At 38.2% G+C, this 14032-nt stretch overlaps 4 protein-coding genes across 6 annotated transcripts in view; all 4 read right to left on the reverse strand.

Moving 5' to 3' along the window:
• The window catches only part of LOC136807277 (uncharacterized), a 49126-nt gene that overhangs the window by 11950 nt on the left and 23144 nt on the right, over positions 1 to 14032 (reverse strand). The window lies entirely within an intron of this gene.
• LOC136807296 (uncharacterized) lies at positions 1203 to 2681 on the reverse strand. Its single transcript, XM_067063906.1, has one exon. The coding sequence runs from the start codon at positions 2679 to 2681 to the stop codon at positions 1203 to 1205; it is 1479 nt and encodes a 492-aa protein (XP_066920007.1).
• Positions 2722 to 5245, reverse strand: LOC136807275 (uncharacterized). The gene has a single exon (XM_067063881.1). The coding sequence runs from the start codon at positions 5243 to 5245 to the stop codon at positions 2762 to 2764; it is 2484 nt and encodes an 827-aa protein (XP_066919982.1). The 3' UTR covers positions 2722 to 2761.
• Positions 5640 to 6707, reverse strand: LOC136807276 (uncharacterized). The gene has a single exon (XM_067063882.1). It carries the CDS (start codon positions 6705 to 6707, stop codon positions 5640 to 5642), a length of 1068 nt encoding a protein of 355 aa, XP_066919983.1.

The following is a 14032-nucleotide window of genomic DNA, read 5'->3' on the forward strand; positions in this document are numbered from 1 at the left end:
AATAAGTGGGTAATTTTTTTCCAAAAGAAGTTCGCGGTGAAATATTTTCCGCGCAAAGCATTGTGGGGAATTCTCGGGGATCAAATCTGAGTTTTCATGTTAAGCCGATATCGTCTATTCCATCCCTGCTAGGCGATACCATTTTTGTTGAAATTTGGTCGTTTTTTCATGTTTTTGTCTTTTTATTAAAAATTCTCTATCTGCTGAAAATATGTATCCTGTTTTTCTCATTAGATTTTTATTTCAACTCAAATCCAATTTCCATTTTCAGATGAAAAAATTTCATTTAATTTAAAATCGAGATCTTTCTTGGAAAACTTCATAAATTGTGTAGTGCTACTACAAGCTCAACAAGTTATTGTTTATTTCGTAGAAATATTACCAAAATAGCTGATAGTTTAATTGACACATCATTACACACGTTCCAATTAAAATCATCTTTAACTTTTATCAAAACACTGTCAAACTCCTTTATAATTGCATCTAAGACTATTTTCATTGATTTTCTACGAATTCTTTTTCAGGCGATTCTTGTACAAATAATTTAACTGCATACCGATTGTGTGTGTATGCTTCTAGACACGTTGAGCGAGTTGTAAACATTTATCAAGCTGAAAGAAGCTAGACCGAAGAAAACAGATACATTGTTCGTCTACATTTTAAAATTTTTTTTTGGACTTTTTGCTTTGGAAATCTAAGTGATGAAGGCCAACATGCTTTGGTTGATATGGGTTGGTACAACATTCGTTTTGTTTGGTGAAAACAATGGACAGGCATGCAAGAGCAATATTTGGGTTGAGGAAGAGGAGTGTACTGGATGTAAAGCATATAGCATCAAAAAATGTATTGATAACGAAAAATTGACAACACACGTCCCTTGCAAAATAGGTTAGTAGTCAGAACTTCAAAAAAAACACTTTCCATGAGAATTCCCTCATAAGAAAATAGTTGTGGTTTTATATGACCGTACACTATGCAGTTATGCTACCGACTGAATATACTATCTTTCAAATGTAATAGATACGTAACATAATAATATGCACCGTGTTAGCTATAATACAATAATACAAGAATATAAATATACGACACTCCCCACCACCGAATGAGTCTAAAAATACCGAAGAAATATAGTAACAAAAGTACGTTTCTCATGTAAAATATATATACCGTAAAAACCGAAATATAAAGGACTGTATAATAAACTACTCAAAATTTTTAATTTCTTCTTTGGCGTTTTGTACGAATTTGACGCCTTGCAAGTCTATCTCTTGTTTCTCGTCTTTGGTACTTTCAATAATTACAAGTTTGTTTATGGGCCGACGCAAAGGGCCATTAATTGTCTTTACGACTGCTGCACGAATTTGATTGTCTTTACCACTAATAGTTTCTTCGACACGACCCATTTTCCAAGTATTTCTAGAGCCTGTGTCTTCGATCAAACAAACGTCACCAACTTTGATAGTGGTATCAATACCACGCTTGCTTTTAACATAGTCCCGTTCTCGCAAGCTGGTTATATATTCGACTTTCCATTGTTGCCAGAAGAAAGCCAAAATACGTTTCAAATTGTCACATGTTAATACGTCAGCATTGTCGTTGCTGTCCGTATTTACGTTTGTTGTTTCGATCTTACGCCCGTAGATGAGATGGTTTGGCGTTAATGGTGGATCTCCAACTTCAGAATCGTAAACGTAAGTCAATGGTCTGTTGTTTAGAATGTTTTCGATTCTCTTCAATAACGTTAACAGTTCGTTATAAGTTAGTATCTCTTTACGTAGAGACTTCTTTAAGATGCGTTTCGTGGATTGGATCATCCTTTCAAACATACCACCCTGCCAGGGGGCGGCCTCGATGTTGTACGACCAACGAATCATTCTCGATTTTGCGAATTCTTTCGTTGCGTTTGACGTGAAGTTTGAGCCATTATCACTTACGACTTTGCTTGGAGCACCATAACGATTAAAGAAGCGCTCAAGCATTTGAATAAAGGCGTCTGAGCCGTAATCTTCAGCAATGTCTAAATAAACAGCTCGTGTCGTGGAGCATGTGATCAACGCGATCCATGCTTTGTATGTAGATTCATCGGTACCAAACGTGTTTCGAATATGGACGGGACCAGCGTAGTCCACGCCAATATTTGTAAAAGCAAAGTTTTTATCAAGACGTTCTTTTGGAAGAATAGGGACATCAGGGTACCGACACTTTTGTCCTTCAAAGATTTTACAAAGTTCACATTTGTTAATAACAGTTCTTACGAGTGAACGTCCTTTTGGAATCCAGTACGATTGACGTAGGTGATTCAAAGTTTCTTTCGTCTTGTTGTGACCAACGCTAACGTGGCTGTCACGAACGACCAGTAGTGTGAACGGATGACGTCTTGGAAGTAGGATTGGATACTTTGTATCGAACGAAACAGGAGCGTTGCCAATACGACCATGACAACGAAGGATGCCGTTGGAATCTGTGAATACGTTGAGTGATTTCTTCGTTTGATCAAATTGTTTGTCATCAAAGTCTTTCTGTACGTCCTTGAGCAAAACAAGTTTTGCCTGGACCATATCATCAATTTCATTGTTATTATTAGTTTCAATAATTGTATTGGTTGACTGTTTTCTTCTTTCTTCTTTCTTCTTTTTAACTTTTTCTCTTAGCTTACGTATGAAGCCAATCACCATGGCCATCACACGAAGCAATTTTGTTAATGAACTAAATCTCTTATATTCGATTAGTGCCTGTAAAGTCGGCTCATCGAATTGCGTGTTTAAACTAAAAACCCTTCCGTTTCTTCTTGTTCCATGTCGCCCTTATACTCACGAACGACATGAAACTTTGTAATGGGGATCAAATCAATACTCTCATCACAAGTTAAACAAGTAATTTTCTCATCAGTTGTCAAATCAGTAAATTGACAACTTCCAGAATAAAAGCTAACAGTGTTCTCAGTAAGTTTTTCAATAAATTTATCACCAGGCTTCAAGTCAGGCCAGGAAGATTCTGGACCAGACAAGAAGGATGGACCATGGAACCATTTTTCGTTGTTCTTCAATTGTGAGAAGAGAAGTCCTCTCGAATTGTCATCAGATGGATTGTTCGAAGTGTCTACAAGTTTCCAAACTTTTATCGTATCATTTTCACGAATTTCATTAACGCGATTTTGTACAAATTGTTTGTAGAGTTTCTCATTTTTCAACCAGCAATAAACAATGCTTGAATCAGTCCAAGCGTAACACGTATCAATGATAATTTTACTTTGTAGCTCGGAGGTAACTTGTTTCAATAATCGAGAAAGTAGTTGGGCCCCTAAAAGTTCGAGTTGGGGCATTGTCTTTTTCTTGAGTGGAGCAACTCTCGATTTGCTCGCGACGAGTGACGGTTTAGCAACGCCCGAATCGACAGTGGGCTTCAGGTAAACACAACAACCGTAGGCGTCTTGCGACGCGTCGCTAAAACCGTGAAGTTCATGCGACGTAACATTTCCATTGTTGGAATCATAAGCTCTATTAAAACGAATTTCACTACATTCTCTCAAATCAGTAATCAGTTCTTTCCAAATTTTCAACGAGTCGTCAGGAATGGGCTCATCCCATTGTAAGTTTTGTGTACAAAGTTTTTGAAATAACAGTTTAAATTTCACGACGAGTGGATTAATCAACCCCAATGGGTCAAAGATTGATGAAGCGAATTGTATAACGTTTCTTTTCGTAGGATTTTCGAAATTCACTTTACGTAGAATTTCACTCAAACTAATAACCAGCGAGTCATTAGTTTTATCCCAAGGAATACCGAGTACCTTGGTCAAATTGTGATCAATAGTTTCAAGATCACCCATGTAACAATTTTTAACTTTTGCTTCTAGATTTGCACAGTTCGATTGCAATTTTCGTAAGTTTAAGCTCGCAAGAGCAAAATGAGACTTACAGTTCTTGTAGAAGTCGAAGGCTTCTTGCATACTGTCGAAGCTCGTAGAAAGGTCGTCGACATGAAGCGAATTCAATACCGTGTTTCGAAACAGTTCATTTTCGTGTTGGTTGACGTGATGACGTAATGTTGCGTTGAGCAGGAACGGTGAAGATGTCACTCCAAAGAGGACACGACAGAAGCGATACGTCACGAGATCATTGTTGTAGAAATTGTCGAAATTGATGTCATTAATGTTCTTAATCCAAAGGAATCGTACGTAATCACGATCTTTCTCGTTGAGTCGAATTTGTAGAAAAGCTTTCTCCAAATCTGCGATGATACCAATCTTTTTGGCTCGAAATCGAAGTAACGTCCCGAAAAGTGACGAAGTAAGCGATGGGCCAGCGTGTAGACAATCATTCAAAGCTGGACCATCAAGAGAGGAACTGGCGTCGAACACCATGCGTATCTTGGTTGTTAGCCTGTCCAATCGTAGAACAGGTCGGTGTGGCATATAGTACGTTTGCCCTTCAATAGATATATCAGGGGCGACTTCAATGATGCCTTGTCGAAGTTGATCTTTGATGATTTCATCATAATCGTGTAACAATTGTTCGTTAGTCTTAAATTTCGTAAGCAGACTGTTCATTCGACGCGTAGAGTTGTAGAGATTGTCCTTTAAAATTTCATGTTTCTCAATGAATGGAAGCTGAACTTCATAACGATCTTGTTCGAATTTAATTTTACTTTCGAACTCTTGTAAAACAACTTCCTTTGGGCTTTCAGTTCTACCCACTTCTTCGATTTCCCAAAACTTTTTTAAAGTCGAATCAACATCACATGTCTGACAGTTAAGCGTGTGTGCAGACAGAGTAACAGTAGCTTGGGTTGTTGAACAAACTGTGTCAGTAGTGAGTGGGCCTGAGAAAATATAGCCCAGCTTAGTATCCGTTCCAACTAGTCCCTTGGAACTACGAATAGTTTTATTCTTTACAAATTTCCAGAAGTTATCTGCACCGATAAGAAGATCAACGCGTAAAGACTTTTCACAAACAAGTCCTTTGTCAGCAACTTGTAAATTTTGGAATTCGGGCAGACTACTAACATCATAAACGAAATCATTTCGTATGGGATGACAAATTTCATTGCAACAAAGTTTAATTTCTTCTGGACCTTCATTGGTTTGAACTTTCACTTTAAAAACGTCGAGGGTTTTCGATTCGACGTGACCACCAAAAGTTTTAATACAAATGTTTTTTGTTTCATCGGAACTAAGTTTCAGTTGCTTAGCAGCAGTGGGGGAAATATACGACAGTTGTGAACCGAGATCAAATAAAATTCTCATTTCTTTGGAGACGTTCGGGCTTGAAATCGTTGCAGTAGCCGTTTGCAAGTATACTTGACAACTGTGTGTAGACAAACATGTGATGTTATCACTCTCATCGTTTTCTTTATTATGTGTGCTCTCTCCCTTTGAATCAGTTTTTGTGTCTCTCTCTTTCCCTTTATCCTCACTTTTAGTATCTCTCTCTTTCACTTTGTTATTATTGTTATTTCTGTGATATCGACCATTTCTATCTCCTTTGTCCCTTTGTTTAAAACAGATCGACACGTGATGTCTTCCTTTACAAGAAAAACAATTGAAATTGGCTTTGCAATTGTTCGCACTGTGACCGGTCTTTAAACAAACAAAGCATCTTCTCTCAATTTGTAGAATTCTTTTTCTTTCATTTACGTTTTTAATAAAAGAGCAATTTTGTTCTTTTGTGTCCCGACCTATTACAAAATACACAATTTCTCGAAATGTTTTTGGACTCACTTCCTGTATAGAGTGAGGAAGCTGTTGATCTTTTATCGTTCTCTTTTGACGTCATAGTTAATGATACCTTTTCTCGTGCTTCTAATTCATTTTTGAAAGACTTCAAAATGTTTTCTAAATCAAATTCCTTTTCCCGTGAAAGAATTAGTTTCAGTTCATTAGGAACCTTGTTGATCAACAGTGGGACTAGCAGTGGCCCATACTCATCATGCTTCATGCTCAAAGATTCCAAGTTTCTTATTTCTGTTTCTACAGAATCGTAAAGTTTTCTCAATTCTTTCACCTCAGAAATGTCACAAACAGATTCAAGTTCGATAATTCTGTTCATGTGAACAGTTTTCAAAATTTGAGAATTTCCAAACCTCTCTTTAAGAAGTTCAAGAGCTTTCTTGTAATTGTCTCCAGATAAGCGGAGGCCTTTTAAAAGACTTTCAGCCTCACCCGTTACAAATCCGATCAAATAATTCATCTTTTGAATCGGTGGAATACTATTGTTCTTATCAATAGCTTCAGTGAAGGACTCGATAAATGACTGGTATTCAGAGGGTTCACCAGAAAACTTTTTGATATTTAAGGTCGGCAATTTGACTTTAGCACCCGTGCTTGAAGAAAATGAGGGATTTGATTGAGAGATGGGAGGAGAGCTTTCAATTTGAGGTGCCACTGAATTTGCATAATGTCTAGCGATAAAACTGTTAATTGAGGTTAATTTAGTTTTAGTTTTTACCTCGTATTCCATACTTTGCTCAATTGCTTTGGTGTAGTCTTCATCTTCCTCACATTGATCAGCTAGATGTTGATCGATTTCCAAAACTTTCTCTAACTTCACACTCAAAGTTTCATTTATTGTTTTTAAATAATCCAAGCTATTTTGGTCAACTTCTTCCAGTGACATGATCCTTTTTATTTCACCATTGAACAATTTGTCCATGTAGTTCATGAACCCTGCTCTCTGCCTTTTAACATTTTTATCTGCATCTGTAGACATTTTGATTTTTGATTTTATTTCTTTGTATTTCTTATTTATTTATTTCTTATTTGAATTACTAGTCTTCACTCACACCAGCGAGCACAAGTTAAGGTTAGAGCAACAGAGTCAAGAACCATACAGTCAATAATAATCGATATCAATAATAATCCAGGAACAGCAATCAAGTTCCAAATAAACAATATAAATCAATAACAGGAACCAACAATCAAGTATCAAGTTCCAAAAATACAATATAATCAATCAAATTACTCAATTATATGAACTGTCCAAGTTCAAAACAACAATGTGTAATAAACCAACAATTTTGACCATATGAACATTCAAGTTCAAAATAAGTTCACCATACATAAGCTACCAAGCTTACAAAAATCAAAACATTGAACTTCACCCGAGTTCAAACAAGCTACCAAGCTTATAAAAAATCAAAACATTGAATGAACTTCACCTGAGTTCAAACAAATTAATTCTTCAGTGAAAACACGGTTTTCACAAAACTAATTAAAGAAAAACAAATACATAACTTCTCAAATTTCATGTATTCTAACATCCGGTTCGATGTGGACCATGTGGTTTTATATGACCGTACACTATGCAGTTATGCTACCGACTGAATATACTATCTTTCAAATGTAATAGATACGTAACATAATAATATGCACCGTGTTAGCTATAATACAATAATACAAGAATATAAATATACGACAATAGTTTTGGATTGTATTAAGAACAACTTGAGACTCAAAAGCAAGAGCTCGTTTTGGCGGGTACTCCCGAATAAGACCTAAATTGTGCAATGTTTTGAACTCTCATCTTCCAATCAATGGAAGCAGAAAAAGCCCTTCGGAAAACTTAGTTTTTGAGATATGATCATTTGATGTGGGTCTCTCTACAAAATCACAAAGTGGGTCACAAAACAGTTCCACTCCATCACACTGATTTCTTAAAAAACACTAGAATAAAAAACCTAATTTAAAATCTGCAGGCGAGGAAGCAAAATAATGCTCCATCTTTGCTAAAGGGGCTAAAGGTAGACCAAAACCGAACATAGGTTCGGCCCAAAATTAAGCCTTTGAAGTGCCCCCCAGCGGCACCCGTAATCACGCCATCACGCAAAAAAATTTTCTCCATCACGCATCAAAAAATCGCTAAAATTTGTCATCATGCAAAAAATAGCGAAAAATAGCCCAAATCACGCATCACGCCTCAAATTTTTGCCCTATCACGCATCACGCCAAAATCTTGATCACGCCATCACGCCAAAAATTTCTCTAATCACGCCATCACGCAAGAAAAAAGTCCCAATCACGCCATCACGCAAACCGCTGACCGCTGGGGGGTGCCTTGAAATCGGACCCTCACAGCGCAGAGAATTTGGCCAAGTTTGAGTAAATTTGCGCCAAAAAATCAACCCTCTTTTTCTCATCTTTACTCATTTTGACCCTTTCAGTGCACTTTGGGAAGCTTGGGAAAGGGACCCGCACGTACGGTGTAGGTTTACCTTGAGTGGCCCCCCCCGGGCAATAGAAACTTTCGTTTTAGCTGTTGAAGTAATTTGACACTACAATGACTAAGTTTCGAGGATCGTGCAAGCTAAATTGCGACGTCATTGTATTCAAGATGGCGTATTATTTTGCTTCAAGTAGGGAAAGAAAAGCTCTATCTAGTGTTTTATATCTGTACTCCATCCAATGTATCCACGTAAAAGACAACTTATTTCAATGTCTATAAATAGATCCATGCGGTTGTCATATTGAAATAGACGACGGACAGAGAAGCACAGGATATATTTTACAGAACGATCAGAATCACTTCAAATGTGACATTCGAATGCGTTCGGCATGGTATCGGTTTGTCAGCCCTGCTGGTGGTGAAATGCCGACCAAGCCTCCACAAGTCAACTCATGTGGTAAGAACGAACATTTATATCCTCGACAGTAGCACTTTGAGAAAATAACCTCATTTATGCTCAACCATGACCGCAAGCTGATTTAGAACGCGATGGGTCCAATATTTTTTAAAATCATTTAGAAAGGTTGGAAATCAATAGCCGTTCAGAGAAGCCATTTAGACTATGTACAATTTTGTTTCTTCATAAGCAACCAGGTTGCGCAGGCTCGAGGCCTCAAATTAACTGATTTTTTTTCACTTTGCTAAATTTAGATAATCTAACCATAGCCCTTGATCCAACAGACATCAATATCGTATGATCAAGAATGGTGAAAACAAAATTTTTTTCATAAACGGAGCTAGAATACTACGCAACGCAATACCTGACTCAAAAATTGGGCTTGAGGCCAGCTTCTTACCATGTTATAAAATAAATGTTATGTTTGTCTCGATAATAGGTACCACTAGATCCATCTGGCTAGATGGGAAAAATCCAGAAAACGTTGGAGAGATAAAGAAGTTGAGAGCAAGAGTTGTGTGCAAAGATTGTCAGCTCAAACCTTACATGCCGTGGATAGTCGACGTGAAAAGATGTGCGAATCAAAAAGGAGCAGAGTTTCTGATTTATCAGCTACCATCTGTTACTCGCTGTCCAATGGTTTATTGCGCGGGTAATCCTACTTGTTTTTTATCTAAATACAGTTGGCGCTTTCGTCTTATCCGATTTTCAAGGGCATATCCGGGAGGGGGGGGTACAAGGTGACCCTTAGAGACTTTTTGGAAAAATAAAAAAAAATGTCTTAACAATCGTGAATTTCCCAACCTTTAAAGAGATTACCGGGGGTAATTTAAAAGTTTCTGATCTTTCCGAGTAAGACTTTGGAAGGTGATTAGGAGAGCTTCTTGTAAGCAGTGACTTTCAATATATTACCGAATAATGGAGCGTATCAAATAGCAGAACGTCGAATAAAAGAGCGTCAACTGTATGTCAGTTGGTCTGATTAGCTTATTTGTGATTCTGAATCGCATAACTCTAAGATGTAATATTTAAGAGGATGAGTAGAAGGCTTACGACATTTTCAAGACATCTTTAAAGAGCGAGCTACTCATAACTGAAGAAATAATGGATGGTTAATTAGATAGGGTCAATATTTGACGTGAATGGTCCTAATCTACGACTTTTAGCAAGTCTACCGCCAGCCGGTTCGGCTATCTTAATATAATGTTTATTTTCATTTTCAGGTTCGGAAAAGAAATGTCCAGATGATAAAGTTTCATTGTCCGGATTCGGACCTAACTGTACCGGTACGTATCTAAATCATCAGTCTAATTGACTTTTTCTTAATATGTTGCCTGTTAGGCGAGTAATACGCTAGAGTGGATACAAGTTTTTTGTTCAAAAAATCAAATGGAAGCAGCAAGCAAAATCCACCCATATATCAGTTTTTATTTGACGTCAACTAGATCAGACGCTTTTGCAACGCTCTTCGAAAAAATGGCTGAAAACCAATAAAAACATCAAAATTCATGAAAATAACATCAAAATGGATAAAGATCAGCCTTTCGAAGCAGCCTCACCACCTCAAGCTTGCACGCCGTCAAGATGTACTGAAGACGATGACCTGGATCGCTTAACATGCAAAAAATGTAAAAGATCAGTTCATTATGAGTGCACACAGCTACCCCTGTATCAACTACAAATATTCGTGACATCCTACAACGATCATTACTTATGTTCAAACTGCGTACGAATAACGAAAAACCTAAGAAGTAAAGTGGGGAAAAACACTCAACATATGATGCAAAATGAACTTAAAAAGAAAGACGACGTCATACAAAACCTGAACAACGAGGTCAACACCAACACAAAAACCCGTGATTCCATCAAAAATGACCTCAAAACCTTTCTGGCAGGAAAACTACAAGAGATGGAGGAGAAGACAAGAAGCATGATTAAGGAAGAAATAAAGCACACAGCAGAAATAATGACTGAAACATCAAAGAAAACATACGCTGAGATTACCAAGAAGCACAAAGAAGACTTAAAATCTGCCGAAGAACAAAAACGGAAGGAAGACAGTGAAAAGAGAGACATAGAATCTAGAAAACTGAATATGATCGTTCACGGGTTTCTCGAATATTCAGGCCCAGATAAGGAAGAAGAAGAAAATGGGAAAAAATATGATATATTTCGGTTCCGAGAACTCCTAGATGACATCAATGTTCCAGAAATCAATGTTACTCACCACAGATTAGGAAACAGAAAAACAAAGAATGGCCGTCCTCTGAAAGTCACCCTGCAAAGTCAACATGACAAAGATCTTATCATGAAGAATTTACACATGCTAAATGAAATTTGTTTCTTTCAGGTAAGTATAACGGAAGATTTCACAATCAACGAACGGAAAAAGATCAAGGAGATGCACGAACAAGCGAAGAAACTTAACAAAGACAATAACAATAAAGGATTCAACTGGCGCGTAAGAGGAAGCCCAAGAACAAAACTACGCTTCGTTAAAAAATTACAAAACCGAACAAAAATATCTTCAAATTATAAACCAAAATGCTCTACAGAAGAAATCGTCAGCGATTGGGCATTAACAGATGATGATGAATGATTCATTTTGTAAAATAGGCAGTCGAACTCTATTAGCTTAAAGCTAGTACAGATTTGTACACATTTTTCGACTTTAAAGAATATATACATTAACATTAACATTAACATAAACTTTGTTTTCTCCAGGTAACCAAAAAAAAATAAAATAGTAAAGATCTAAACATGAAATTCTCTCGGGATTGTAATATCGTTATAACGATTTTATTTGAAATTAACTTTTTGTTATAGATGATTATCCGAAATTGAATGGGAGACCGCAAGTCCGTTTCGAGCTCATCAATGACAAAATGAGAGTGGCCTGCTCGTTCGATCCAGCGGACAAATCTGACCGCGTACGCCATATTGTGACGTTCCACGAAGGACATGATCTGGTGGAAGGTGTTTATGGCAAGCTGTTATTCACAAAGATACTGACAGGTCAACAGACGACAACTTTTGTGGAAAATGATGAAGTAAATGGGCACCAATATTTCAAACTACCGAATGAAGTAGGTTTTATTTAATCGTTCCACACGTGCAAATGGAAAATTTTGTATATGTATTTTTCAGCGACGTAGACAGTTAGCTTCTGATCTGTTTAGATCCTGATTGACTGAGAACGATGGTAAACAATCACCGTTCTCGATTTTGTTGGTCAAAACTACGGGTTTTTCCAAATCGCTTCAGTCACTCCGCCGTCCTCAAAAGCACAACTACATAAACTCGCAAATGAATGTATAAATTAAAGCTCTGCCTTGGAAGTAATCCGAGATTTTACCCCTTTTCCCGTTATATTCAGGCAGATTTTCTAAAAAGTAGATGGTTTAACTTTCTATTTTTTACTCCTGGAACGCTGCGGGCAGAACGGATGGCCCAGAAGTGAACGATAAGGGAAACCAGTGTATTAAGTTTTGGCATTTGTTTATTGGCTAACCACTCCTATACTAGCCTATACTAGACGTCACCCGCGTTTTTTTACGCAATTAACATCTATTCCACTTTGCGACTCTTTCGAATGTTTTGAGCCCGGGTTTTCGGGCTCTAAACATTCGATTTTTTGACGTCACTTTTAACTATCGAAGCTCCTGCAGTAGCAAAATAATCGAATTTGCGTCAAAGCACTTGAAAGGCTTCTATTTTTCGAAAATCGTCAAAGTGGAACTCACTAAGAAACGAGATAAAAAATCCGGTTTTTAGTGATGTGCTCGCTACTCCTATACAAGTAATTTTGGGGATAAAATATTTCCCATATTTGACAATAATTATAATGTATAAGGTGGCCGCCTGCAACCACGCTCGCAAGCCTTGAAGGGAGGGAGGGAGGTAAAAAAAATAATTTTCTCTGTCTTCACTGTAAGATGAGCTTCTTTGCGAATGGAAGATCAGTGCTCGAAGTCATAGCTCTAAACCACCTATAGATTCTACCGAAAGGAGTAAATGCGACGGTGGCGTACTATGGGCGGACGGCCCACCAAAACCACTCTAGCTAGATACGCTATAGGACGTGGCGTCGTAACAAAATAAAAGTTAAACTAAAACTTAACCTCTTAAATTACCATTTAACTTTCTATTTTTTACTCCTGGAACGCTGCGGGCAGAACGGATGGCCCAGAAGTGGGTGAACGATAAGGGAAACCAGTGTATTAAGTTTTGGCATTTGTTTATTGGCTAACCACTCCTATACAAGTAATTTTGGGGATAAAATATTTCCCAACCGAAGGTATCCCCAAATTATACTTTCGTCGCGCCTTAACGGTTGCAGGAAGACGCGCGTACCTACAAATTTAAAAATTTTTCTATTAGTAAAAGTAGATAAGCCTATAAAAGGTATATCGTAACAATATAAAATATCAACCAGTAGAAAACTCACTAAATATAAACATAAGATGAAATGTGATAACAAATTCAATTATCTTAACTATTTCACGTCTACATCACACAAAGAAAAATAAGACAACAATGTGCACCCGACAGGAAGTCCACCACCAGCCGGGTAAGTGCCGGACTGTGTACCGAATCCGACTTCCTAAACGATGAATAAACCCAGAATCGGCGGGTTTTCGCAACCAGCCGGGTTGCCCAGACTCAAGGCCTGGCCCCTCATCACCGTGCACAGCCTAATAGCTACAGGAAACTGTCCATCGCGCGTAATTCGTGTGGGACAAAATCTCTTGCTGTATGAAATGGAAAAACACAAAGCCTAAAACAACGCTATGGACAGTTTCCCTACCGTATCATCCTCGCAGCTGAGAAACTCCTGGTCGTACAACAGGTCCGGCAGGAGAATCTATCACAACCTTGTGCATACTGAAACTTAAGAGAGATCCGCCACCAGCCGGGAAGGAGCCGGACTTTGTTCCGAATCTGATCTCCTTATCACGATGGGTTTGCTTCAGAATCAGCGGATTTTCGCAACCAGCCGGGTTGCCCAGACAGCCGGCCTGGATCCTCACAACTTGCACTACGAACACTTACACTAACATCCTCGCTGCTGAGAGACTCCTAACCGTACAGCCGGTCCGGTAGGAGAATCTATCACAACCGTGTGCGCCCGAAAACTGAGGAGGTCCGCCACCAGACGGGATAAAGCCGGACTTTGTTCCGAATCTGACCTCCCTATCGAGATGAATTGCCTAGAATCGTCGGATTTTCGCAACCAGCCGGGTTGCCCAGACAGCCGGTCTGGATCCTCACAACTTGCACTACGAACATTTACACTAAACATCCTCGCGCTGCTGAGAGACTCCTAGCCGTACAGCCGGTCCGGTAGGAGAATCTATCACAACCGCAATTACGAGCCCTTTATTGAAAGGGAAAACGGAATATTTGGATACCCAAA

Source organism: Clytia hemisphaerica, unplaced genomic scaffold (assembly GCF_902728285.1).
Source record: "Clytia hemisphaerica strain Z4C2 unplaced genomic scaffold, Clytia hemisphaerica genome assembly, whole genome shotgun sequence".
In the NCBI taxonomy this organism is placed as follows: Eukaryota; Metazoa; Cnidaria; class Hydrozoa; order Leptothecata; family Clytiidae; genus Clytia; species Clytia hemisphaerica.